The sequence below is a fragment of the Delphinus delphis genome, chromosome 21 (genome assembly GCF_949987515.2).
Source record: "Delphinus delphis chromosome 21, mDelDel1.2, whole genome shotgun sequence".
Lineage (NCBI taxonomy): Eukaryota > Metazoa > Chordata > Mammalia > Artiodactyla > Delphinidae > Delphinus > Delphinus delphis.
Genome location: NC_082703.1, coordinates 6,318,391 through 6,346,147, shown reverse-complemented (window position 1 = coordinate 6,346,147; position 27,757 = coordinate 6,318,391). Strand labels below are relative to the sequence as shown.

At 52.2% G+C, this 27,757-nt stretch overlaps 1 protein-coding gene across 1 annotated transcript; it reads left to right on the top strand.

Moving 5' to 3' along the window:
• The first annotated feature begins 720 nt into the window (after positions 1 to 720).
• EIF4EBP1 (eukaryotic translation initiation factor 4E binding protein 1) lies at positions 721 to 22,631 on the top strand. Its single transcript, XM_060001459.1, has 3 exons — positions 721 to 952; positions 19,619 to 19,798; positions 22,195 to 22,631. The coding sequence occupies exons 1-3, from the start codon at positions 808 to 810 to the stop codon at positions 22,224 to 22,226; spliced, it is 357 nt and encodes a 118-aa protein (XP_059857442.1). The 5' UTR covers positions 721 to 807; the 3' UTR covers positions 22,227 to 22,631.
• Positions 22,632 to 27,757: the final 5,126 nt, after the last annotated feature.

Below are 27,757 nucleotides of genomic sequence, written 5' to 3'. Positions count from 1 at the left end.
TCAAAGGGTGTAAGGCACCTTCTCTGACCGACTCTTACCCCTCCCCACACGCCCGCCCCACCGAGGTCCAGTCTCTCAAAGCCCCACCTCGCTTCAGGTTTACCCCGCGTCGTCACCCAGCTGGATGGTTTGTCCCCATGTCCTTCTCCCACAGCCTCCAGGGCAAGAAATGTGCATTCTTGGCGCTTTCTTCCACGCCTGCCATATCACGAATGTTCAATAAACCGATGAATGACCAACCAACCAATCCCCACTTTCTCATCTGAGGAACTAGAGCACGAAACAGGGAGGGTTGAGGGGACCTTCAGGCCTGATGTCCCAGTATTGAAACTAGCCTTCCCACAGGGGGCCGGATGGGCTAGAATCCCCGCACAGCCTGAGACGCTCCCCCAACCCAGCAAGGCATTAACGTAGGCAAGCTTCCCGACCACCAACCCCAACCGACCCGTCCCTGCCGGCGTGTCAGCTGGGGACCCGAAAGGAACAGGGGCGTGGCCACTGGGGACCCGAAAGGAATGGGGTGTGACCGCGAGGTACCCGAAAGGAACAGGGGCGGGGCGCAGGCTTCGGCGCGCTGGAGCGGGTGGGTAAGAGGCCTCAGACCCAGCGCGGGTGAGGAACAGCAGAGCACTCGGCCCGGGGGTAGGTGGGCGTGGCGGCGGCGCGGGAGGAACTACAAATCCCAGGGGGCGTCACCCCGAGAGGCGGAAGGGGCGGTCTCGGGCGGGGCGGGCCCGAGCGAGACTGAACGAGGCCAGAGGGGTGTGAGGGCCCCGCTCCGGCTGCTGGCGGAGCGCTCGGCAGACCATGTCCAGCGGCAGCAGCTGCAGCCAGACCCCAAGCCGGGCCATCCCCGCCACTCGCCGGGTGGTCCTCAGCGACGGAGTGCACCTGCCGCCCGGGGACTACAGCACCACCCCCGGCGGCACGCTCTTCAGTACCACCCCGGGAGGTAGGCACGGGCTCGGGGGTCGCCGCGCGCCCGCTCTGGGTGCGGGCGGTGTGGAGAACGGACTGGGCAGAGCTCGAGGGCTCGGGAACCGCCAGCTGGACGTGGCGACCTGGCTCCGGGGCGCGGCGGCTGGGAAGAACGGATACGGGGCATCAGGGAGGCGGTGAGGGTCACGGAGGTGGCCACAGGGAGCGCACGGGGGGCCGTCTTCCATAGCCCGCACTCTGGGTGTGAACTCCAGAGCCGGGGCTGCAAATGCCACCACATTAGTTTCCTGCTTTCTGGGAGAGACAGCTGAGTCCTCTCACCCAAACAAACGCACGCTTCCAGGACTGCCACATGCCAAGGTGTGCTGCCCGTTGTGGGTGCTGGGGGCAGTTCTGAGGCGGAATAGGGTGGGGTCAGGGTGACCCACGAACCAAGAAGAGGCCGGGCCTGGGGTTTTTATGGAATAGGTTGTTGGCGTCACTGCCTCTTGCGGAGACCTTTTTCCTTGCCGAGGCACCCCCAGCTTTGGGCTGAAGGTGCTCGCCTGCTCCAGCAGTGCCTCGACGACACGGGTGGCAGATCGCCCTTTTACGCGTGTGCTTCTCAGCGAAGGGACCTGGGGCCGCGGGCAGCGCCGTGCAGAAAAACACGTTCTTCTGCCCGGGGGGGGGGAGGGGAGGGAACCGTGTGACCTCCCTGAGAATGGATGAGGAAGAGGAAGCTGAGCTGGCGCGGGTGGGGGCCCGCCTTGGGCTGCCCTCGGGAGCCTGGCGTTCCCTCCCAGCCCCGGAGTCCCGGCGCACGGGCGCTGATGAAACCTGCCCGCGCGTTTGCATGATGAAACCCTCGTGCTCACCACTTCCCTCTCGTCCTCGCGCTGTTCTCACCCGCTTCTGCCCTTCCCCCCTCCTCTTCCACCCTCTTCCACCGCTCCTTCCCAAACTACTAGAAAACCGCCGCAGATTCTGGCGCTCCGCTGAGACCCACGGGTGGGGACGGACGCGCGCTGACGGGGCTGCAGCCTCGTCGCCTGCCAGCGTCAGGGCCACATGCTTATTTTCTCAGGCAGCTGTCCCGCCACCAGCGAGCACAGCCAGATCCGAGGTCCGGAGCTGTTTGATCCAAAACATACAATGTTAGAGCTGTTAGCGATCTTAGACGTTCTTGTACAACGGTGCCGCCGTATTCTATGGAACGCGGCACTGAGGCCCCAAATACGTGCCCACTGTGCAGTGTCACACCGTTTCCACAGATTGAAGAAGGAATAGCAGCCAAGCATAGAGGGGAGAAATGCTGCCTCATCTATTAAAAATGATCCAGGGAAAAGTTCCCAGCGACCCTTCCTACCACTCTTTGACTCAAATTCTCTTTCCATGCTGGAACTTATATAGTCCACGCTGTTCTGCTTTTTCTGTGTCATGATGTGTCTACCGGGACTTTTCTGGACAGTTTTGGGGCTCCTTCAAGTGAGGGTGTGAACCTGTGCTTGATCTGTTCGGGGTGGGCACTGAGGCAGGCCTGAGGCTCAGGTGGCCCGATTTTGCAGCTTTGTTGCTAGATGGGGTGGGTCGGATTGGAAGCAATAGCCAGGGGTGCCGTTGATAGGGAGCTGCCCCTTCTCACTTTGCACTGGGAAATAGGGCTTTGGGGCAGACCTCAGCCAATCTACCTCCTTTTGAAGGTCTTCAGTTGAGAGAGAGAAGAAGGGGCATCAGAGTGTAACTTCGTTTCTGAGGCCAACAGGAAGGAAGCTAGCAGTGCCTGGAGCCTAAAGCCAGGTCTTTCTTGTCTGGGGTGTCCAGCCGGGGAGGCACAGCTCACAGCCCGTAACCTGGAGGATCCAGGCTTGTCTCTGCCTCAGCCAAGTCGTGGAGTCTTCCTCCAAAGCCCACTTCAGCCCAAGCCTTTGCCGCCCCTTTGCCCAGGGCAGAGGAGCTTGACCTAATGAGAAAAGGTCATTCCTGGCCCTCTTCTGCTTCAGTCTGGAGTGCTGTTTCTCAGTCTTCGATGTGCATACGAATTACGTGGGGACCTCATTTCAATGCAGATTCTGATTCTGTAGGTTTGCGGTGGGGCCTAAGATTCTGCATTTCTTTTTCTTTTTTTTTTTTTACATCTTTATTGGAATATAATTGCTTTACAATGGTGTGTTAGTTTCTGCTTTATAACAAAGTGAATCAGTTATACATATACATATGTTCCCATATCTCCTCCCTCTTGCGTCTCCCTCCCTCCCACCCTCCCTATCCCACCCCTCCAGGCGGTCACTAAGCACCGAGCTGATCTCCCTGTGCTATGCGGCTGCTTCCCACTAGCTATCTACCTTACATTTGGTAGTGTATGTATGTCCACGCCTCTCTCTCGCTTTGTCACAGCTTACCCTTCCCCCTCCCCATATCCTCAAGTCCATGCTCTAGTAGGTCTGTGTCTTTATTCCTGTTTTACCCCTAGGTTCTTCATGACATTTTTTTTCTTAAATTCTATATATATGTGTTAGCATATGGTATTTGTCTTTCTCCTTCTGACTTACTTCATTCTGTATGACAGACTCTAGGTCTATCCACCTCATTACAAATAGCTCAATTTCATTTCTTTCTATGGCTGAGTACTACTCCATTGTATATATGTGCCACATCTTCTTTATCCATTCATCCCATGATGGACACTTAGGTTGTTTCCATCTCCGGGCTATTGTAAATAGAGCTGCAATGAACATTTTGGTACATGACTCTTTTTAAATTATGGTTTTCTCAGGGTATATGCCCAGTAGTGGGATTGCTGGGTCATCTAACTAGCTCCCAGTGATTGGTGTAAGTACCACACTCCGAGTACCCAGGAATTAGTGGAATGTGACAGCCCTCACCGTTTCAGTCCTCCGCGGTCTGACCAAAAGCGATGCTTCTATCCAGGTAAACTTCTCTTGAGGTTGGGTTTGGCATCCATCTTTAAACCAGGGTCTGGAGAGCCAGGCTTTTGACAGAGTCTTCCTGGGTGGGAAGTGTCAGGAGCTACTGGAGTAAAGTGTCTGCTGGTCACTCTTGCTGGGAAGAGCACTGCAGTGTCTGTCCCTGGGGCAGAATGAGAGCAGGTGACCTGAGCCGTCTCCATGCGTGTGACTCACTTTGCTTTCCATAGTCATTAACCCTACACAGGCTGAGTCACTGATCTGAAGTTAGGTATCTGGAGAACTTAAGAGAAATTTACTTCAGGGAGTGTCACAGATGAATATTTGAGTCTGTGGAGTCTTGTGGGTTGTTTTTTTTTAAATTTTATTGAAGTATAGTTGATTTACAATGTGTTAATTTCACTGTACAACGAAGTGATTCAGTTATACATATATATTCCTTTTCATATTCTTTTCCATTAGGGTTTTTTTTTTTTTCTTTTTTGGCCACGCTCTGCGGCATGAGGGACCTTAGTTCCCTGACCAGGGATCGAACCTGTGCCCCCTGCCTTGGAAGCACAGAGTTCTATTCACTGGACTGCCTGGGAAGTCCCTCCATTATGGTTTATCACAGCATACTGAATATAGTTCCCCGTGCTATACAGTAGGACCTTGTTGTTTATCCATTCTATATATATTAGAATAGTTTGCATCTGCTAATCCCAAACTCCCAATCCTTCCCTTCCCCACCACCCCTTTCCCTTAGCAACAAGTCTGTTCTCTGTATCTGTGAAGTCTTAAAAATCTCCAGTAACACCATAAACCAGCAGAACCTTTGAGTGGGTCAGATACCTTCATCCACCCTTCCCCCACCAACCTCTATGTTCCCAGTTCCTTATTGGATGTTTGACCCCAAAGCTATAGGGGTTGTTGCTTGGGTGGTAGTCATACCTAAGCCCTGGACCTGGATAAGGTTAATCAGAGGTACGCAGGTAGGACTACAGGTGTTACTGGCACCCTATTTGGTTAGACAAACAAAGTCTGTGCCCAGGAAGCTTACCTTGGGGCAGCTCCCAGGTCTGGCTGTGGAACAGACAGTGCCGGGAAGATGGGGAGGTGGGTTGGGCACTGAAGCTGGGGTACAGCCAGTGTCCCCAGGCCTTAGTCACATTGTCTCTTTTTTTTTTTCATTGTCTCTTTTTTTTAAAAATAAATTTATTTATTTTATTTATTTTTGGCTGCGTTGGGTCTTCATTGCTGCACGCGGGCTTCCTCTAGTTGCGGTGAGCAAGGGGCTACTCTTTGTTGTGGTGCGCTGGCTTTTCATTGCGGTGGCTTCTCTTGTTGCGGACCACGGACTCTAGGCATGCGGGCTTCAGTAGTTGTGGCACGCGGGCTCAGTAGTTGTGGCTTGCGGGCTCTAGAGCACAGGCTCAGTAGTTGTGGGGCACGGGCTTAGTTGCTCCGTGGCATGTGGGATCTTCCTTGATCAGGGCTCGAACCCGTGTCCCCTGCGTTAGCAGACAGATTCTTAACCACTGCGCCACCAGGGAAGTCCACATTATCTCTTTATTACAGGTTAAAAGAACTTGACATTAAGGCAAGGAGGGAACTGTAATGGGCCTCCTTTTACACTGACCTGAGCTTCCTTTTAAAGCGTTTGGAACATTCCACACTATGTGCCTCATTAAAGACTTTGACGAGGACCCTGGTGTAGAGCATCCCAGACTCCCTCCAATGCCCATGGCCTCCCTGTTCTTAAGGCCTTTATGGCCTGGGAAGACAGTGTGACCTCGAGGGCTTGCGTTGCAAGTTAGAAAGATGAAGTCACACCTGAAGTAGAATTATAAGCATCAGAGTTTTATCTATAGACTGAAGCAATTAGACAGACACCCCACGCCACCCCAGAGAACCTGTATGATATTAAGTGAGAATTGCCCGCTCTAAGTAGTCAGCCTGGTAGGCCTTACATTCTAACAATGCAGACACAGCTGTTGGATTTGAATTGCCTTCAGAAGCTTATGTATTTTTTTCCTCAAAGGTGGCAGGGCCTCATTATTTGAAAAAGGAGTTTTTTTGTTTTTTCATGAAAGAGCAAAGAAGTCCTTCATTACCACATTTGGTGAAAGGGCCGGCAGGATGGTACCGTATTGTTCTCTTGGTATAAAGTAGTGAGGCGTTTGCTTGTCAGGTTGTTATTTGATGTCGTTCCTGGAAGAGGAATTAGGAAAGGGCAGAATTACTGAAAAAAGGATTGCTTCTTAAGGTGAAACGGACAAAAGGTATTCATTTGTGTGCATAGATCCTTGTGTGTTCAAACAAACAAAGGAAAAATCTGTTACTTTCTCATCTTACTGAGATCCATGCCAGCGTTCTTCCTGCTTTATGATTCATAACAGTGAATCACATGTATTTGTTTACGTGTTTGTTCCCTAGGTTAGATAGGAAGTTCTTTCAGAGACGGCTTATTTTGCAGTGCCACCAGCTACGTGTGACGTCTAGAAGGTGAAGGGTTGAAAAGACTCCTGCAATGAAAGCATTCTCAGGGTAACCTAGTGTCTCTACCACCAGGCCTGGGTCTGAGCTGGCTTAATAAGAATATTTAGAATTTTCTTTTCTGTCCTTTCAGTTACAGGTATAGTTATTTATCTTGGAAAGTCCCAGAGGCAGAAGCTAACTTTCTCTGAACTTTCCCACTTATCCCAGTATTATTCCCAATCATTATGGAGCAGAAAGTGGAAGGAAGTGACTTTTTATACTGAGCAACTCAGTATTGGGGCCCAGGTCTTAGACACTAGGATTGCTTCTCTTTATTTACTTGTTTGCAGCCAGTATTGCTGACTAGGTGGAAATAGGTGACATCTATCCATGGCATTTGGATGCTCAAGACATGGGCCTTGTAACCCATTGCTTATGCCCATGAAGGTTCATGGGGAGAGCTCAGATACTAGACCCAGAGATACTTGTCTTGATGAGAATGGCTGTATCAGTTAGCTACTGCTGTATAACAAGCCGTCCCCAAACTTAGTAACTTCAACAACAACAACAATCTGTTATTTCTCTTCATTCTTTGGGCCAGTTGGGCATTTTTTGATCATCTTGCCTGAGCTACTTCTCTGGCTGCATACAGTTGGCAGCTGGATTGCCCTGGGCTGGAAGGTCCAAGATGGCCTTAGCCACCTGTCTGGGCATTGCTGGGGACAGCTGGAAGGTTGGGCTCTCTTTCTGTCCTCGTGGTCTCACATCATTCAGAATGTGAGCTTATTTCCATGGCAGTTTGCAAGGCCTCTTAAGGCCTAGGCTCAGAAGTCACGTAATGTCACTGACATGGTATTCTATCAGTCAAGGCAAGCTGTGGGCTAGCCCAGATTCAACGAGAGGGGAAAATAACTCCTTTGAATGAGGGAAGCCGCATGTGCAAACAGGGATTGGAGGATTTATGCGGACCACGCTTTTAGACGATGTTCCACAAGGGCCAAGCCTCAAAGAACAGTCCTTTAAGAAGACTTAATTGCCCGTTCTGCTGTGTGGCCAGCAGAGCCAGGGCCAGGTGTAGAAGCAGACAGGAATCACAAGCCTGTGTATTGACCATTGGTTTAAGAACAGAGGACACCTTCCTGATAATACTGAGTCATAGATCTCATGCCCCATTTTCAAGCCCTTCTGTCCAGCTCCAGAACGCCAACCATACAGATGGCCATGGTGCCAGGCCACTGGGCCATACATTCACTTGGTGTCATGCCTTCTCTTACTAACTGCTGCCCAGCCTACTTCTTTCCCCTTCAAGCAGCCGGGCTTTGGGTACACCCTTCAGAGGAGCCCGTGCTTGCCCAGCCCTGCTCAGCACTCACATTTGAACATCCTTGACTTTCTGGAATACTGGCAAGAGGATGATGTCAGGTGTCTGAGCCCAGCAGTCCACAGCTGGGTGGGAGGGAGACTACTGGGGGTGCAGGCGGGTTCACAGTCAGCACACGCCTGGTGAGGCACACGGTGTGGAGGTGAAGAACTGGGTCTCTTGCCTTAAAGAGTGGGTGTGTATAAGTGGGCTTCTCTCTCTCTCTTTTTTTTTTTTAAAGGGCTCTGGGGAGTGGCAGGGAGACTTCACAAAGGAAGCTGACTTGGGTTTTATTTTATTTTTAAAATTTTTAAAAATTTATTTTATTATTATTATTATTTTTTGGCTGTGTTGGGTCTTTGTTGCTCCGCGCGGGCTTTCTCTACCTGCAGTGCGGGAGCTACTCTTCGTTGAGGTGAGCAGGCTTCTCATTGTGGTGGCTTCTCCTGTTGCAGAGCACGGGCTCTAGACACGTGGGCTTCATTAGTTGCAGCATGGGGGCTCAGTAGTTGTGGCTCACGGGCTTAGTTGCTCCGTGGTATGTGGGATCTTCCCAGACCAGGGCTCGAACCCGTGTCCCCTGCATTGGCAGGCGGATTCTTTAACCACTGTGCCACCAGGGAAGCCCTGGGTTTCTCTCTTCTGCTCTTCTGAACAAAAGGGGAAAGTGGGCCTATATTAATTTGCTAGGGCTCCCGTAACAAAATCCACAGACTGGGTAGTTTAAACAAGTTTATTTTCTCCTTGGTCTGGAAGCTGGAAGTCCAAGATCAAAGTGCCGGCAGGCTTGGTTTCTCCTGAGGCCCTGTCCTTGGCTTGCAGACCGCAGCCCTCTTGCTGCCTCTGCACCTGGTGGGTGTCCTTCCTCTGTGGAATCTCTCTCTCCTCTTACAAGGACACCAGCATGTTGTTTTAGGGCCCCTACCCAACGGCCTCATTTTAACATAATGGCCTGTTTAAAAGACCTTCTCTCCAATTAGGGTTACACTGAGGTACTTGGGGTTGGGGCTTCTGCATGTGAATTTGGGGGGTGCCGTTCACAAAAAACAGGGCCCCTCCCGTTTCCAGCAACAACAGGGGTGGGGCATTTCAGACGGGCACTCCCCTGTTGGTGGTGAGTTTCGGAGGCAGCCTTACCTGGCTCTGCCAGGTGCACAGGGAACGGGGAGGAGCTGGGCTGGCCCTAGAAGAATTCATTCAACTATTTTGTTCTGAACGTTCCTGTAAAAGCCTTGTCCCTTCTGCTTAATTTTCGAATCAACTGGCCTATTCCCTCATGGGGCCTGAAGGGGGGGCCCTTTGCCACTCGCTGGTGGCACCTTTGTTACTCCAGGACCTTCATAAGACCCCTTGACCCTTGAGAACGTGGGCATCTTGGTTCTCTCTGCAGAGCTGGCAGGGCCAGACGTGAAGGGCAGGCTTGGAGGGAGCGTGCTCTTCTGCTTCTCTACCACGATTCTCTCCCAGACCGGTCGGCTCTGCTTGCCAAGCAGACTGCCCAGCAAGAACAGCCGCCCAGGCAAGGGCAGGGAGGGAGAGCCCTGCGGGCCCGCGCGGCTGCAGCTGTGCCTCCCGGTCGTCGGGGCACCGCCGGTGAGCCGGCTGTAAGCTCATCCGAGTGCGTGGCTCCCGGGAGGCTGGCCCGCGTCCGAGCACAGGCGTCCGGCCCTCCGCCTGACCGTGTTGTGAAATGCTCTCCCGGCCCTGGAAGGGGAACAGCAGTTCTAGGAATTCCGCGCTTGTACTCTTGTTGGGCCTCACGTCCTGGGGAGGAGGGCTTCTGCCTGGGAGGCCCGGGGAGAGCGAGGGACCAGCGTCTCAACTTACAGGAGCCGCTGCATCCAGACGCCGCTTGGCCCCCGAGGGGAGGGCGGGACCGCAGGGGGGGCGGGGGATGAAGAAGGAATCTAGGAGGCCTCCCTCCCAGGGAACGTCCTGTTCTGGCCAAACAGGCGGGAGACCCCTGCGACTTCCCCAGTGGCCGGTGCGGTGGCCCCGCTGCCCTGCTCGTTATAAACCAAGGCTGGTGTTTGGGGTCGGAGGCGACGTGGGCTGTGTCTGCCTCAGGATGGCTGCGAGGGGCCGGCCTTTCTGAGCCTCAGTTTCCTGTCTGCGAGTCGAGGACAATGTGTCTCCCTCCGGGGGGTCGAGGGGGCCACGGAGACCTAGCAGGTCAGGCTCTGAGCGCCGCCCCCCTGCCCACAGGCAGACAGGGCTCACGTGGTGATGTGATCTTCAGGCCACTCCTGGGAGGCGCGGGTCTTGTTGGCACCGAGCTGTGGAATGAAGCTGGGACTGGGAGATGAGGGCTGGTGTGTGGCACACCCGGGTTTGAGCCCAGAACTGCTGCGTCCCCGGCCCCGGGCTAGTTACACTTGAAAAGCACCTGCCCACAAGGAGATCCTAAAAATAAACGGTTGGTGTCAGAGCTGAAACAGACCTGAGAGATTACCTCTAAATCCTGGCACAGGGTTGGTGCTTTAAAAATAGTTAGAATGAGCCCAGAACAAGCCCTTGTTTACCGCTGAGGAAACCAGACCCTAGGGAAGGTCTGCCTTGCTTTATATGTTCAAACAAGCTGTCCTCACGCCAAAACCTGCCTGGAGAAAAAATGCCATTCTTGCATTTGGTGCACATAAGGAGTTTAAAGTCCCAGATGACACCAGTTATCAAACATGCCGTAGTTCTTTTTAATTTTTTGGCCACACTGTACAGCACATGGGATCTTAGTTCCCCCACCGGGGATCCAACCCACGCCCCCTGCAGTGGAAGCGCAGAGTCTTAACCACTGGACCGCCAGGAAAGTCCCCTTGTGGTGTTTTTCTTTTGTTTCTGTTGCTGTTTTTAAATTAAATTATTTATTTATTTATTTGGTTGTGCCGGGTCTTAGTTATGGCAGACGGGCTCCTTGGTTGTGGCCCGTGGGCTCCTTAGTTGCGGCTTGCGAACTCTTAGTGGCGGCATGCATGTGGGATCTAGTTCCCTTACCAGGGATTGAACCCCAGCCGCCTGTGTTGGGAGCGCGGAGTCTTACCCACTGCGCCCCCAGGGAAGTCACCTTGTGGTGGTTCTTGAAGCATGTTTCTGTGGACCAAAAAAGGATGGAGGACGCCCTTACCCTCCCCCATCTCCACCCTTGCCCTTTCCCCACAAGTCTCTTCGCAGGGTTGCTTGCCTTCCCTCTGATTTGTCCCAGTTCTTTGTGTTTCTTTGTTTTGGCCCCCATACAACTGATCCCTGGTGTGGATGGGACTGAATAAAGGGTAAAGTATGTCACCTGAAGCCACACTGGCCATGGTAATAGCTAGGGTTTGTTTGTTTAGGGCTTACTTTGTGTCAGCCACTGTGCTGCCCCACGCAGTGACCCTGTGAAGTTGCACTGTCGTCATCACCATCATCCCCATTCTACAGAGGAAGAAATCGAGGCACAGAGACATGGAGCAATAACGCCCAGAGTGGGTAGAGCCAGCAAGTGGGAGAGCTGGGTCTCTGACCACTAGGCTGTAGGAAGAGCAGCGCTGTATTCTCTCCCACCAACCCCTACTCCAGTGTTGTTCCCACCCTTTCTCTCCATAGCTGGGAACTCTGGCAGCCCACTGGACTTACAGCCATGCATTTGAATGGGCTTTCAGTTAGAGGGCAGCCTCAGTTATTCTCTATATGTAGTTCGAGACCCAACCTTGAACTCTCCCCCAGCACCCAACAGGATCCCAGCTACACAAATGGTTGGAAGGCTGATGGGGGTGGGGGTGGTCCGCCTCTCTTCTCCCCCCGGCCCTGCAGGGTGGCAGGTTCTGGATTCCCCTGCTCTGTACCTCCAGTACCTCCCATCTGAGTCGCCCACGGACCACCCCCCAGTTCGGGGCAGTGCAGAATTGGGGTGATTTGGATGGTTCTCTGGCTCAGGGGGTTAGGGTCAGGGGGCTTGGATTCTCTGTCGCCAGCAGTACACATGGGGTAGGTCTCTCCCTGTCCCTCTGTGATCCCCACCTATGCCTCCATTTTTAGACTCCACACACTTGACAGTAATCGTTTGTTTCCAGGTCTTTCTCCTCCGACTAAGTGTGTGTCTGAGATCAGGGAGCTGTTCCTATATCTAACGGTCCCTTACATCCCTCACACCTGGCCTACTGTGGTCCAAAGGGGTTCAGTGAGGGACTTTTCCCTGGCAGTCCAGTGGTTAGGACTCAGCGCTTCCACTGCAGGGGGCACGGGTTTGATCCCTGGTCGGGGAACTAAGATCCCCGCGAGCCCCATGGCGCGGCCCAAAAACAAACAAACAAAGGGGTTCAGTGAGTGAATACACGACCGACCCAGCACACCTATTCTCAGGGCATGGGATTGAGCAAAGACCGGCAATTTTGTGGGTGAGTGTTAACACTTCTCCTGATCCTTGAATACAGTTCTGGAGTTAAAGTCTAGCGTGGATGGGGCTGGTACACATGGCCTGGAGGTGCTGGCGGTGAGCTTACCACTCCTTCCCCAGCCCAGCAGAGAGCCCCCTGGGCTTTCATGGGGTGGGGAGGCTATCTTGTTCCAGCCACGGCAGTTTTAACTTGACTTACTAGGAAAGGAGATTCTGACCTCATATCCTGATTTATTTGTTTGCTTAATATCCCTATATCCTTATTACAGTTTTGTATTAAAAAAAAAAGTTCAGTGTAAAAGATGTTTTCTTTGCCTTAATCCTTATCTCACCCCCAGAGATAACCAAACACAAAATACAGTTCTGTGACTTTTTCATGAAATACTGTGGACAGTGTACACTTTTCTTATTCCAATAGTACCTGCACAGCATTGCATTGTAGGTCTGACCCATAACTTATTTAACCTGCCCCTTAGTTTAAAAAAAAAAATCAAAGTTGTATATATATAAAGTTATAGGACTTCCCTGGTGGCGCAGTGGTTAAGAATCCGCCTGCCAATGCAGGGGGCACAGGTTCGAGCCCTGGTCCTGGAAGATCCCACATGCTGCAGAGCAACTAAGCCTGTGCGCCAGAACTGTTGAGCCCGCGTGCCACAACTACTGAAGCCCGCGTGCTCAGAGCCCATGTTCTGTAACAAGAAGCCACCACAATGAGAAACCTGCACACTGTAAGGAAGACTAGCCCCCGCTCGCCGCAACTAGAGAAAGCCTGTGTGCAGCAACGAAGACTCAACATAGCCAAAAATAAGTAGATAAACAAATAAATAAATAAATTTATTTTGAAAAAAGTAGACAGGGACTTCCCTGGTGGCACAGTGGTTAAGAATCACCTGCCAAGGCATGGGACATGGGTTCGAGCCCTGGTCCGGGAAAATCCCACATGCCGCGGAGCAACTAAGCCCATAAGCTACAACTACTGAGCCTGTGCTATAGAGCCCACAAGCCACAACTACTGAGCCTGCATGCCACAACTACTGAAGCCGGCGCACCTAAAGTCTGTGCTCTGCAACAAAAGAAGCCACCACAGTGAGAAGCCCGCACACCTCAATGAAGAGTAACCGCCACTCACCGCAACTAGAGAAAGCCCGCACACAGCAATGAAGACCCAATGCAGCCAAAAAACAAATAAATAAAAATTAAAAAAATAAAAACAGTAAACTGATTTTAAAAAAAAAGAAAAAAGACTCATCTCTCAATTCAGGAAAAGTCTCTTTTCTTTTTTTCTATTTAAGTAAATTCTTTTGATCAAATTTTCTTTTCTCTCTTTCTTCACTTCCTATTATCCAGGATTTGGGTACTGTCTCTAATTGGTTATCTTTATGTCTTCTGCTCCTTTTATTATCTGTTTTCTCCTGTTGGTTTTGATTTGTTTTGTTTTGTTTTTGGCTGTGATGGGTCTTTGTTGCTGCGTGCAGGCTTTCTCTAGTTGCGGTGAGCAGGGGCTACTCTTTGTTGAGGTGCACAGGCTTCTCATTGCAGTGGCTTCTCTTGTAGCGGAGCATGGGCCCTACAGCACACGGGCTTCAGTAGTGGTGGCGTGTGGGCTCCATAGTTGTGGCTCGCAGGCTCTAGAGCACAGGCTCGGTAGTTGTAGCTCGTGGGCTCTAGAGCACAGGCTCAGAAGTTGTAGCTCGTGGGCTCTAGAGTGCAGGTGCAGTAGTTGTAGCTCGTGGGCTCTAGAGCGCAGGCTCAGTAGTTGTAGCTCATGGGCTCCAGAGTGCAGGCTTAGTAGTTGTGGCATGTGGGCTTAGTTGCTCCGCGGCATGTGCAATCTTCCCAGACCAGGGCTCGAACCCGTGTCCCCTGCATTGGCAGACAGATTCTTTTTTTTTTTTTTTTTAAATTTATCTATTTATTTATTTATTTTGGCTGCGTTGGGTCTTTGTTGCTGCGCGGGCTTTCTCTAGTTGTGTCGAGCAGGGGCTACTCTTAGTTGCAGTGCGCAGGCTTCTTGTTGCAGTGGGTTCTCTTGTTGCGGAGCATGGGCTCTAGGCATACAGGCTTCAGTAGTTGTAGCACGTGGGCTCAATAGTTGTGGCTCATGGGCTCTACAGCACGGGCTCAGTAGTTGTGGCACACGGGCTTAGTTGCTCCTCGGCATGTGGGATCTTCCCAGACCAGGGCTTGAACCCATGTCCCCTGCATTGGCAGGCGGATTCTTAACCACTGCACCACCAGGGAAGTCCCTGTTGGTTTATCTGAATCTCATTAAATGTTGTGAGCTTTTTTCAGAAATGCATGGAGACATTTGACTGTTTATATTTAAGAGTGAGGTGCCTAAGAGCTGACCGGAAGCCCCTTGTGAGTTGTGGAGACTGGTGGACTCAATCTACTGGCTAGTTGGTTTTTTGCATTTGGGATACCCCCCTCCCAAAATCCGTTTCTACAGATCTTTATCTTTACTCTTGATTCTGAGGCAGGGCAGGGCTGGGGGTTTGAGGCCACCGTTCAGGAGGTCAGCTTTACTTATTTTCCCTGTCTCCCCTCCTCCTGGGTGAGGAATGTGTGGCACCTCTCCCTGTTCTCAGCCCCCATCCCCATTTTCCTTGATGCCTCTAATTCCTGAACCTTCCTGGGTTCGGACCCCGCTTGCTTCCTGTTGTAACCTCCACTGCCACCTTCCTGCATTAAGTTGTCACCCTTTCCCTCTCTCTGTTAGAACCACAACTCCATTCACTTTCTGTCTTCATATATCGTGATTTGGAGAACAGTTGGAGCCCCTTTTGCACCCAGGTGGGAGCATGTGCTTCTACTTGTTCTTGGTGTTTCGCACGACTTGTGAGAGAAGCAGCAGGGAACACTGTCTTGGCTCTACCAGCTGGAAGCTGCCTAGATCCTCAAAAGCTTTTGTTTATAGAAACCTAGTGGAGGTGAGTCATTTTCCCTTACATGGCGAGGAAGTAGGCCCTCAGCTGAAGAGTGTTACGTGGGCACCGGCTGGTGTGACACCCACACGCGCCAGAGGATCACACTTGACCAGCACCTCGCTCAGCCTCGCAGGGACCGTGGCATCCCCTGCTGCTTCCCACTTCCTGTCCCCGTAATGCAGGCCACGTCCCCAGTTCCAGGAGACAGCAGCAGCCTTGTCACCTAAGGTTTCCTATTTTTGACAGTATGGGACTGTGTGTGTTTTGTAAAGTTTGTGTCCTCTGTGGGAGGCTTAGGGAATTTCCAGAAGATCACTGTTCACTGAAGCTGTGTGATGGTGGATCCCATGAAGGGTTGGAAGAAGAAAGGGTTAAAAAGCCAAAGCAGCTTCATCTCCAGCTCCTATCCTTCACCAGCCCCAAATTAGTCAGTGGTGGCTTTGTGGTCTCCTCCCCTCCCAGGCTCCATGCCTTGTCAGCTGACTCTCTGAACGCCCTGTTTACCATCCTACAGCCTCCATCCCTGGCTGAATTATTCTGATGGTGGCTGTCTTGGGTGCCACCTCTGCTGACATTTAGATTATGGATTTTATTAACTGAAATGAGGATTTTTATTTTTAAATAAGTGCACTAGCCATAGGATAAAGGGCACATTGTTTATTTCTTTTTCTCTTTTAAGCGTAATTACTGACTTTTCAAATGCTGGGGGCTACTTCTGAGTATGTACCCTGAAGAATTGAAAGGAGGGCCTCAAGATATTTGCACACCCATGTACCTAGTAGCATTATTCACAATAACCAAAAGGTAGATGCAACCCGAATGTCTGTGGATAAACAAAACTGGTATAGCCATACAATTGAATGTTATTCAGCCTTAAATGGAAGGAAATTCCCACATGGGGTCCAACCATGTAGATGAGCCTTGAGGACATTATGCTAAGTGAAACGAGCCAGTTGCAAAAAGACAAATACTGTATGATTCCACTTATATGAGGCACCTAGAGCAGTCCAGCTCAGAGAGACAGAAAGTGGAGTGGTGGTTGCCAGGGGCTGGGAGAGGGGGAGTTGTTTCCTGGATAGAGTTTCAGTTTGGCAGGATGAAAACAGTCCTGGAGATGGGTTGTACAACCACGCGGATGTACTTATACTACTCAACTGTACATTTTAAAATTAGTTCAGATGGTAAGTTTTATGTTATTTCTATTTTACTACACTTGTTTAAAAAATTGCTGAGGGCTAGTGACCTTTAAAGAACCTCCCCAGAAGCTGCTGACCTCCAAGTTCTTTTTTTTTTAAATTTATTTATTTTATCTATTTAATTTTGGCCGCGTTGGGTCTTGGTTGCTGTGCACGGGCTTTCTCTAGTTGCGGCGAGTGGGGGCTACTCTTCGTTGTGATGCGCAGGCTTCTCATTGTGGTCGCTTCTCTTGTTGCAGAGCATGGGCCCTAGGCCCGCGGGGTTCAGTAGTTGTGGCACGCTGGCTCAGTAGTTGTGGCTCGCGGGCTCTAGAGCGCAGGCTCAGTAGTTGTGGCGTACTGGCTTAGTTGTTCCATGGCATGTGGGATCTTCCCGGACCAGGGCTCAAACCCATGTCCCCTGCATTGGCAGGCAGATGCTTAACCACTGTGCCACCAGGGAAGCCCTCCAAGTTCTTTTTTGAGACGATTGGATCTCCAGCTCTTAGGTTCAACTCCAATGGGGTCAGTTCCCTACTCTGTGGTGAACAAACCAACAAAAAAAGCCAAGGTGGTATTAAGGAGTTTGGGGTTAGCAGATATAAACTCTCATATATAAAATAGATTAAAAAGGTCCTACTGTATAGCACAAGGAACTATATTCAATATCCTGTGATAAACCATAATGGAAAAGAATATGAAAAGAATATATATATATGTATGTATGTATATGTGTGTGTGTATATATATATGTGACTGAATCACTTTGCTGTACACCGGAAACTAACACACTATTGTAAATCAACTATACTTCAATAAAAATAAAGAAAAAAATGATGGACTTCCCTGGTGGTCCAGTGGTTAAGATTCCACCCTTCCACTGCAGGGGGCGCGGGTTCGATCCCTGGTCAGGGAAGTTCCACATGCCGTGCAGTAAAGTGCCAGGCCGTGAGAACTAAGAAACAGAAAAATGGTCCCATCTCTGAAGCCAGGACGTCCTCCCTCAAGGAGAGGGCTCCGTTGTTCTCCATTTGTAGCCCACCGGGCTCATAGGCACACAGCCCTTCATGGTACAGGTGAGGCCCGAACGGCGGGGGTCCGGGGGCAGGCACAGAGGGTGAGGTGCACAGGGCCACCCGGCTGGTTGATAGCCGAGCCTAACAGTACAGCGCCGTTCTGTGTGCTTTGCTGTCCACGCCTCCCCCTGGGAAACGTGAGCTCTGAGCTTTTGTCCTGCTGGTGATGAGGGGCAGGGCTGTCAGCCCCAGCAATACTGCCTCTCAGAAGAGGAAAGCAAGACTGGGCGGCCGCCTAGACAGGCCCGAGTCTGACTGGGACAACTCAGCAAGGAGGCAGAGTTCACCTTGGGTATCTCTCACCATCCTCTGCTCTCCAGCAGCCCGGGTCATCCTCAGCACTGGAGCCCAGTCTTATTAACTCACATCAGAGCTCAGATGCAAACCGGTCCCTCTTCTGGCTCCAAGGGTTAACAGAGAGGCAGTGCTCAACATTGAGAAATGAATCTCAGCTGTTGGAATGTCACTCAGCAGAGCCATTAAGTGAGGGACGTATTTCAGGGCTATTGATAAGGAAGGGCATTCCTGAAGTCCTTGCATCCTGGTTTCTAAACTGGGGCCATTCACCGTCCATCTGCAGTCTTTATTTTTTTTTTCATTGGATTATAGTTGATTTACAGTGTTTCAAGTGTACAGCCCAGTGATTCAGTTATGCAATACATATATATATAAATCTATTCTTTTTCAGATTCTCTTCCATTACAGGTTATTACAAGATATTGAATATAGTTCCCTGTGCTGTACAGTAGGCCCTTGTTGGTTATCCATTTTATATATCGTAGTATGTATATGTTAATTCCTAACTTAGACCTCTCCCTCATCTGCAGTCTTTTTATTGATTTATTTATTTATTTATTTTGGCAGTGTTGGGTCTTCGTTGCTGCATGCGGGCTTTTCTCTAGTTGTAGGGAGCGGGGGCTACTCTCCATTGCAGTGCGCGGGCTTCTAGTTGCAGTGGCTGCTCTTGTTGTGGAGCACGGGCTCTTGGTGCGTGTGCTTCAGTAGTTGTGGCACATCGACCCAGTAGTTGTGGCTCACGGGCTCTAGAGCGCAGGCTCAGTAGTTGTGGCTCACAGGCTTAGCTGCTCCGCGGCATGTGGGATCTTCCCGGACCAGGGCTCGAACCCTTAAGTGGTTAAGCGGATTCTTAAGCACTCCACCACCAGGGAAGTCCCTCCTCTGCAGTCTTTATCATACTTTGCATTGTACTTGTACATATATTTAATATTTCTCTTTATATCACCTTCTCCTTTAAATTTAGTTTTTATTATTACATATATCATGTAATATATAACATGTACTATTACCATATTCAATTATATCCTATTGTATTTATTAAAAGGAAGCTTGATATCACAACTGTATATGGAAAAACCAGACTCACTTGCTGTAAATAGAAGGTAGCTATAAAAAGAAACATAATGACAAGAAGACAGTTTTAAATTCTGGCTAGATTCCTCTGCCTGGTGATGGCTAGGAGCCTGGGGCCTGCTCCTGTTGAGAAGGGAGCCATCAGCAAATGTTCAGGAGGTGTTATGTTACTAGGACCACGCTGGTGCTTCTGAGATAATCAGGATTAAACTAGGGCCCAACGGGGGTAACCTTCTCAGTCTTCACTCTTGTTTGAGGAATCAGCTGGCCTCCCACCAGGCTCCTGGGTCCTCTGCTTGAGAAAACACTCCCTTTTTAAGGAGTCTCCCAGGCAGCTGCCCTCATAGGAGGGGTCCTGGGTGCTTTAAGGATAGTGAGTCATAAGACACGGTTCCTCACCCTAGGGTGACTCTTGAGAAAGGAGAGTCACCCTCTCTCCTGTGTAGAAGCCCTGAAGTGCGGGGACGCACCGGAGCGGATAGGTAAAGGATGCTGGGGGCGGGGGTGTCTCAGGGGAGATGGGCTGAGTGAAGAGCGGCGTGGGGCGGGAGGGCTTGAGTCCAGACAGGAAGCGTTCTCATTTTTTACTGGTTGGGGGGATCACTTGATTTTTCTCTTTGCCCCTCTGTTAATGGAGTTAAAGATTCTGGATATCCCACGAGGGTGCTGTAAGGACAGAATTGAAAAATGCATAAAAAACGCACTTTCTCCGCTGTCGGATGTGATTGTCGTGAGTGGCGACACCGAGCACAGGGTCTGGGAGTGAGTTGGTGGGCTGTGAGCAGCAAGCACAGGGGAGGATGGATGCGGTCAGGGGGCCACAGGATCGCCCGCGGGACGGGGAGCCAAGGCAGTTTGGTAGCAGCAGGGTCCTGGGCTGCAGCCAGGCATGAGTAAGCCTCACTCCTCCGTCCGGGCTTTTGCAGGAAAACCCCCCACCTGCGCTGCAGCCACACCTCAAAGACATGGGGGAAAACAGCAGGCTGGGGGGGGGAGCGGGTGGTCCGCCATGGCGTTATCAATGTCCCCGCCCCCTGCCAGGTACCAGGATCATCTACGACCGGAAGTTCCTAATGGAGTGCCGGAACTCACCTGTGACCAAAACGCCCCCACGGGACCTGCCCACCATTCCTGGGGTCACTAGCCCTGTGGGTCATGAGCCCCCTACAGAAGCCAGCCAGGACCACCTGAGCAGCAGCCCAGAGGACAAGCCGGCGGGCGGTGAGTGGCCGGGCTCGGCCAGGCTCTCCCTGGGGAAGGGAATGCGTGTGGTCCCAGCCGCTCAGGGGGAGTTCCAGGGAGGGGAATGATGCTCCTGCTTGCAACTACCCAGAGTCCAGAGGGTGCGGGTAGGGACTGGAGTGTAGAACTTTCATCGGAACCAGCTTTCCCAGGGAAAGGGGCCCAGGAACCGGAGGAAAGGCGATTTGGCCTCATATAATCTCATTAGTGGGGAGCTTGCCAGGGGATCACGCAGCCACTTTGATAAGCACTTTAATAACCTTTGTGTAATTGTCCCTGAAGTGTTTCCGTGTGTCTGTGATACTCGGAACCCACCCACGATATTTGTGGGCAGGAGGTGACATCAAAGTCACTGCGTCCTCACCCTCTAGGAAATTACATGTCTGTGGGATCAGAAAGGCATCCGGGATGCCTTCTGTTAGGGTGTCCATAGCGGATTCTGGAGACGGTAGAAACAGTGCAACCAGTTGTTTCTGCAGGTACCACATGGGGTAGCTGGGTCCTTCCTGATGTCCGTTCCCCACACCCCCTGCCAAGCGATCAGAGCAGCCACCCCGGCAGAGGTGTGTGAATGCCCTCTTTGTGGCATCGGGACTGGCTGGCCAGAGCATCTGTGCGCTTCCGCTACGTGGAGGACGCAGCATAAGCACTCGCAGACAACCTGAGTCAGCCTGGAGGCTGCTGACCCTTCACCCAAAGGCGGTACACCAAGCCCAGACAGGAAGAAGCTGGGACCTCAGGCCGGGCTGGCTCTGCTGACAGCAGCAGAGAACCCATCTCCCCAGAACTCATCGCCTGCAGGATGTGGTTCATTATTAACTCGGGAACCCCACCCCCCAAGACAGGCCCCAGTTGCCTTGCCTTCAGACTTGGAGAGCCTTGGAGGGAAGGGAGGTGGACGGGCACAGAGAGCGCAGTAGGAAGGACGGCCCCAGGCAGCGCAGTTCCCTGCCCTTTGTTACAGGATGGAGAGAAGGAGGGATAGAGTCACGTGGTCGGTCCCCCTGCTTAAACCAAAGACTGGTAGTTGAGGATGGAGGTTGTCAACACCTGAAATGGTTGTGTCACCACTACCTGAAGGCTGTCCATCGCCCGCACTTGCACACCCTCTTCCCTCCCAGTTTCTGGAACTGCTCTGGCCCATAACAAATGCAGGTTAGCCCAGCAGTGCCCCAGGCCAACAGCTCTGACCCCACAATGACAGCCTGGTGGTCTGCATGGTTGTTGGGGTGGGGTGTAGTGGAGGAGGGGGACACGATTGTCCATTTTGCTTAACTGGCTGTGAGAAGCCAAGGCTCCTGCCCTTGGACCCACATATCTGTGGGTAGACGAGGGTAGTTTTTCCCCTCTGGGCGTCACAGCAGGCATCCTGCCCTGTGGAACCTTGGAGCAGCCTTGGCCAGGAGACCGTGAAGGAGGCAGTTCCATTAAAAAGGAAAACAAGGGCTTCCCTGGTGGCGCAGCGGTTGAGGGTCCGCCTGCCGATGCAGGGGACGCGGGTTCGTGCCCCGGTCCGGGAGGATCCCACATGCCGCGGAGCGGCTGGGCCCGTGAGCCATGGCCGCTGGGCCTGTGCGTCTGGAGCCTGTGCTCCGCAACGGGAGAGGCCACAACAGTGAGAGGCCCGCATACCAAAAAAAAAAGGAAAACAAGGGAATTCCATGGCGCTCCAGTGGTTAAGACTCCACGCTCCCAATGCAGGGGGCCTGGGTTCAATCCCTGGTCAGGGAACTAGATCCCGCAAGCCACAGCTAAAAGATCCCTCGCACGGCAACGAAGAACCCGAGGGCCGCAGCCAAGACCACGCACAGCCAAATAAATAAATTAATTTAAAAAAAAAAAGAAAAAAACAAGCTGCCGCAGCATGAATTACTTGAAAATTTTAATGGTAAGAGTTGGACAAGGGCAGTGAGTGGCTGAATTACCCAAATAACTTCTGTATCGCAGGGTCAGGCTGTTCTGTGGGAAATCGGATGTATGCCTAGTAGGTCAGGGTACCACCTTCTAAACCAGAAGTTGGGACATGTGCTCAGAAAGGGCTTACGTTTAAGAAATATTTGGAAAGTTGTATTTATTTCAAATCACAAGGAGCCATTCACTCTTATTACAGAATTCAGGGCTGTCACCTCTCCTGTGGGGAGACGTGGTCTCTGTGCTTCATTTGGGATTGGGGGAGGGAGCACAGCTGGACGTGTGTTTCCAGGAATTCCTGGTCCTGCCCTCTCTCCATTCTCCTTGAAAGCACAAACCTGGCCCGGCCCTGCTCTCCTTGTGGGAACAGCGGGATGGGAAACCACGCCTCTTCTTGGCCTCTAGAATGTCAGCGCTACCACATGCCCGTGGCTCACCTGGCCCTCTGTCTCTTCTCTCCCCAGGTGAAGAGTCACAGTTTGAGATGGACATTTAAAGGGCCAGCCGTCGGAGTGAGCAACGCCGCCTGGGCCCCGGAGGCCCGTCTCGGGAGAAGAGTCACACCAGCCAGGCCTTATGGAAGTCACCATCCTGGGCAGCCATTGGGTGTGGAGCCTTCCAGCCCCGCCCGCTGCTCCCTCGCTCAGGGCGCCTGCTCCCCTCCCCCTTCGTGGACACCAGCAGATACCTCCGTGTGCCTCCAGCCCTGCAGGAGCTGTCACCCCGAGGGCAGTGACCTCAAGCACACCCTGCAGCCCAGGGCCAGCTAGTGGACACGCTCCGGCTCTCCCAGCCCCCTCCTCCGGGGGGCGCACCCACCCCTTCCTCAGGTTGGTGTGTGGGAAAGCTCCCCTCCCCCTCCCTTCCCAAGAAAGGAAATAAAAGCCACCTTCGCCCTAGGGCCAAGAGTTGGCCCCTGTCTGAGCTCTTTTCACCTCCATGTGGATGGCTAATGCCAACTACTCTGTGCCATGCTTGTCAGGCGCTTTCTATGCCGCATCTCGCTTGACCGTCACACGGATCCCGTGGGGTGAGTAGAGCACGGGTTGGCCTCGCTGTCCAGCTCGGAAGGTAACAGCGCACGCGGGTCCAGGACAGATGTCATCGGGGCAGGGTTGGAGCTGCACTACTCTCCATCTCCTGTTTTGCGGTGCTAGGTGCTACCTCTTTTCTGGGCTGTGTCCCCCCCAAACGTGTCCAGTGGCTCAGTCACCTTAGCTCTGCGGGCCCTTCCCTGCAAGCATCAAAGGGAAGGAGAGCCTGACCCCCCCAACCCCCGACATCGACTTACTGATCCACGTGCCCCTGGTGTCTGTCAAGTGTCCCTTTGTATGAGCTGCCAGGGGAACACGGACGTGAGAAGCTCTCTGCCTTGGGGATTTCACTGAAATGTAAGATTTGCCCATGAGAAAAGGTAGCGTAAAAGAGGTTGTATAGGGTTGGTAACCAGCGAGTGGTCCACGCAAGGGGAGGCTTCATGGAGGTGATGCTACTGCTGGGTCCTGAGAACGACTGGCTGGGGGGAGGCAGGGGCCCATGTTGCCAAGGGCAGGTGGTCTTGGGGAACCAGGCTGTACAAGGACAAGACATCAAGTTTCCCGCTTTGGCCAGAGTGGGCAATTTGTGAGGGTAGGGGTGGCTTATAAATGACAAAAAAAGGGGGGCCAGATTTCTAAGGGCCCTGAATGCCACGTAGAGGTCCCTGCTGGGAAGCAGCAGGTGTTTCTCATCACGGGGTATGCTGGGGGGTGGATGGCCTTTGACCACGAGGGCATGGCTGACCTGGACCTCACCAGCTCTGGACTCAGCACTTGTCAACCTGCCGTTTGGGGAGCAGAAGGCCTTAGTGGCCAGGTCCCTTGCCTGGTTTTCTTCTATAGCTGAGTTGGAGTCTCCTCTCCTGGCAAAGACTGTGACGGCAGCTGGAATCCCTGTGCCTGGTGACAGTGTGCAGAAGGACCCGGCCGTGGGGACATGTTGACTCCAGGCATGCAGCACATCCTTTTCCCCTGGCTAGGGAGTAAGACGGTGGAGGGGCCACCATCTGCGCTAAGGCAACAACTAAAGCCCCAACTAGGATCAAAGTAGAGATTGGCCCAGTCTTCCCAATCCCTCAGCTTTCCCCTAGAAGCGTCTCCCTCTCCCCTTCTGACATGCAACCAGAGGCCTTGCTCACAAGTCTACATGATCACAAGTGCACTCCCCTTCTTGGTCCTGCCTCTCAGGATCCAAGGGACAGAGTATAAAATTTGGCCTCTCGGGGGCTTCCCTGGTGGCGCAGTGGTTGAGAGTCCGCCTGCCGATGCAGGGGACACGGGTTCGTGCCCCGGTCCGGGAGGAGCCCACATGCCGCGGAGCCTGCGCGTCCGGAGCCTGTGCTCCGCAATGGGAGAGGCCACAACAGTGAGAGGCCCGCGTACCGCAAAAAAAAAAAAGTTGGCCTCTCTGACAATAAGAACATTCTTCACAAGTTGTGAGCCTTTCCCACAGAACAAAAGTATCTCCTCCAGAAAACCCAGGTATTCCTTGAGCATCATCCTGGCTGGGTGCTGTGGAGTGGTCTTCGTTGCTGAGTGTGGGCTTTCTGCAGTTGCGGCGAGCAGGGGCTACTCTTCATTGCCGTGCGCGGGCTTCTCATTGTGGTGGCTTCTCTTGTTGTGGAGCACGGGCTCTAGGTGCACAGGCTTCAGAAGTTGTGGCGCGTGGGCTCAGTGGCTGTGGCGCACGGCCTTAGCTGCTCCACGGCATGTGGGATCTTCCTGGACCAGGGCTCGAACCCGTGTCCCCTGCATTGGCAGGCGGATTCTTAACCATTGAGCCACCAGGGAAGCCCGACAGGTAGGGTTTTAATGTAGGGGGGGCCTTCCTGGATCATGGATGGCCTGAGGTACAGGGGCCAGGAGAGCACGTTAGCTGGAGGAATGTCAAAGCTGTTGGGTTTTCCGAACGTGAATGAAGAGGCTACCCCAGGGTAGTGCAGATGGGAAGAGGTATAGCCTCTGACCACTTGGTGTGGTGGAGGAAATCATGGTCTGAGTGACCCAGAGAGGAATGCCAGTTTAGGGGTGGCACAGAGTAAGCAGTGAGAAGGCCAAAACAGAACCTTGGGGAATGTTTCTAGCAAGCACAAGCAGAGCGTAGGGGCCTGATCAAATGATTTTTCTAATCTCCACTGCTGTTGGCACAGCTGTGGGCATACCTCCAACTCCCAGGTAGCCAGACTGAGGTTCCATCGTAGGCCATCTTTCTACTGGTACCCTCTAGTGTGATGGTCACCGCTAAAGGACTCAAAAAAAGGCCCAAGGACACAGGGCCAAGCACGAGGTCCCATGGTCTGAAACCAGTACTTCAGGAAGGGTGGGCTTCATCGACAGACCCAGCATGGGGTCTTTCCCAGCTAAGTCCACCCTTGTTCTGATTTAATGAGCCTTTGCTAAACCTCATGCACACGCAGCATGATGCCAGGCCTTGAGGCAATGCAAGAGAATTTCAAGACAAACACCTGAGAAAGTATGAAATAATCCCAGGAGGTGCGATTAAGTGCCAGTGACTGAGAGTGACAGGCCAGTGGGACAGAAGCACGTGGAGAGTGCAGATGACATGGAGGCCGTAGAGGGGACCCAGTGAGCGTGGGTGCGTCTGGGATGGACATGGTGTGTGTCAGGGTGTCCTGTGAGGCTGAAGAGTGTTGGATAGCACCAGGTAAACTGAGGTAGCACAGGATTAGATTACTGAGGGGAAAACTGCTTGAAGGCCTTCTCTATGTCTGGAGATTGACTACAATCTTATTTATGGTCCCAATAACATAAGGTGAGTGTTTTTATTTCCATTTCACACATGTCCATGGCTAGTGTGTGTCAGAATTAGGATTCCAACTCTGTCCAGCTCCAAAACCCATGCTTTTTTAAAAATAAATTTATTTATTTACGTTTTGGCTGCAATGGGTCTTCCTTGCTGTGCATGGGCTTTCTCTAGTTGTGGTGAGCGGGGGCTACTCTTCGTTGCAGTGCATGGGCTTCTCATTGCGGTGGCTTCTCTTGTTGCAGAGCATGGGCTCTAGGTGCGCGGGCTTCAGTAGTTGTGGCATGTGGGCTCAGTAGTTGTGGCTCGCTGGCTCTAGAGCGCAGGCTCAGTAGTTGTGGTGCACAGGCTTAGTTGCTCCGTGGCATGTGGGATCTTCCCAGACCAGGGCTCGAACCCGTGTCCCGTGCATTGGCAGGCGGATTCTTAACCACTGCGCCACCAGGGAAGCCCAAAACCCATGCCCTTTGTACCATATTGGTTGGAACTGAGGTCTGGGCTTTAGGAGATTGGTAGCATATTCTCATTTGTGCAAAGGTTATTTATCGAGTACCTACCGTGTGCCCATGTGCAGGCACTGTTTTAGGCACTGGAGAGCAGAGCAAAGCCCTGCTTTCCAGAGCCGACCTGGCGAGGCAACATACCTTTAGCAATTGAGGCAAGTGTGATTCTTGCTTTGTGCATCCAGCTTTCATTGCTGAAATCACAAACCTGGCCTCCTCAAAATAAGCTTCAGGATTTAGCGCGTCCAGGCCTCCTTGACCCCCCTCAGGGGACACGCGCCCCTTGCTTCGGGACAATTAATCCCGTGTGGAAGAGCCAGCACCCCGGCGATAGGCAACAGACGCCTCAGTTCCTGGAATTAACTAGAACAAAGCCTCTCTCCTCTCTGCAGCCGGTTGAAGGAGTGTGAGAAGGTAAGAAAACTGCAGATTAATTGGAGAAAAGTGTGGCACTTAAAGATTAGGTTTTCTTGGGACTTCCCTGGTGGTCCAGTGGGCAAGACTCCACGCTCCCAGTGCAGGGAGCCCGGGTTGGATCCCTGGTCAGGGAACTAGATCCCACACACATGCCGCAACTAAGGAGTGTGCCTGCCGCAACTAAGACCCGGTGCAGCCGAAATTAAAAAAAAAAAAAAAAAAAGGTTAGGTTTTCTTGAATGCACACATTCTGAAGAGTATGACTTGAATGTGTCCTGCAGGGAGAGTGGCAGAGAGGAGGCCCCATGACCAAAGTAGAGGTGCATCCCTCCTCCCCCCAGCTGTTCAGAGGCCAGAGCACAGGGAGACAGTTTTAAAAGGAAGACTTTGAGCTGTCATTTTGTTGTGAAGAGGAAGGAAGGTTTTTAGTGTCCAGGTACGCTATTCAACTCAGTGCTGCCTCCTGCTGGAAGACTCCGTTAAAACAAGGAAGGGAGCATCCCTCTCAAAGTGACTCAGTTCCATTCATTCCCTTAGGTGAAGAAAAGCTAAGGGTGGTGCCTGTGTTCAAACTTCTCCTAGTCCGTCCACCCCAACCTGGGAGAAGCAAGACTGCCCTCCAAAAGGACAGGCAGGACTTGGAACTGTTAAAAACTTCTGAGCCTCTGTAGGAGAGGTTCCGATTTGCATTGGAATCCTGGGTATAAGTGTACTTGTCACTCAGGCAATCCCCCAACTCCTGGGACAGTTTCTGCTTCTGAGCCCTCCAAGAATCACCGGAAGCCCACCCAGAGCTGTGTCTCCTGGCTCCCAAGCTGAGCCTCTAACAGACAAGGGACCTCTACAGCAAGCTAGAAAGCTCTGATGTCTGCCAAGAGGCGTGTTGACACCCAGATACTCTGCAACCTGATGAACTTGCTACGCCTTCACTCAATTCACTGACCAGTTATGCCAGTGGACCTGGTCCGATCTGGGGAGAGAGAGTAGTATGACTTCCTCTCTCCGAACCTGTGTAGATGGCAGCCTAGATTGGCCTTTTCCAGGCAAGGGGCCATCCTGCTGCCCAGGGGCAAAAGAGATCTTTGTGTGCGGGCAGTTTGTAGAGTGTGTGTCCTGTGGTTCATCCCCTCCACCTGTTCAACCCTAGGTATGGAAGCGCTCCAACCGCAGAGGACACGATGGCAGCACCATTCTTCGCTGTAGTCAGGATTTAATTGGGGACTTCCTTGGCAGTTCAGTGGTTAAGACTCCACACTTCCACTGCAGGGGGCACAAGTTCGATCCCCGGTCGGGGAGCTAAGATCCC

What these genes read in the sequence shown, in the direction of transcription:
- EIF4EBP1 (XM_060001459.1), top strand. Translation starts at nt 808, where the DNA reads ATGTCCAGCGGCAGCAGCTGCAGCCAGACCCCAAGCCGGGCCATCCCC. An exon ending in CTTCAGTACCACCCCGGGAG is followed by an intron (nt 953 to 19,618) that starts GTAGGCACGGGC and finishes GCCCCCTGCCAG; the next exon opens with GTACCAGGATCATCTACGAC. An exon ending in AGAGGACAAGCCGGCGGGCG is followed by an intron (nt 19,799 to 22,194) that starts GTGAGTGGCCGG and finishes TTCTCTCCCCAG; the next exon opens with GTGAAGAGTCACAGTTTGAG.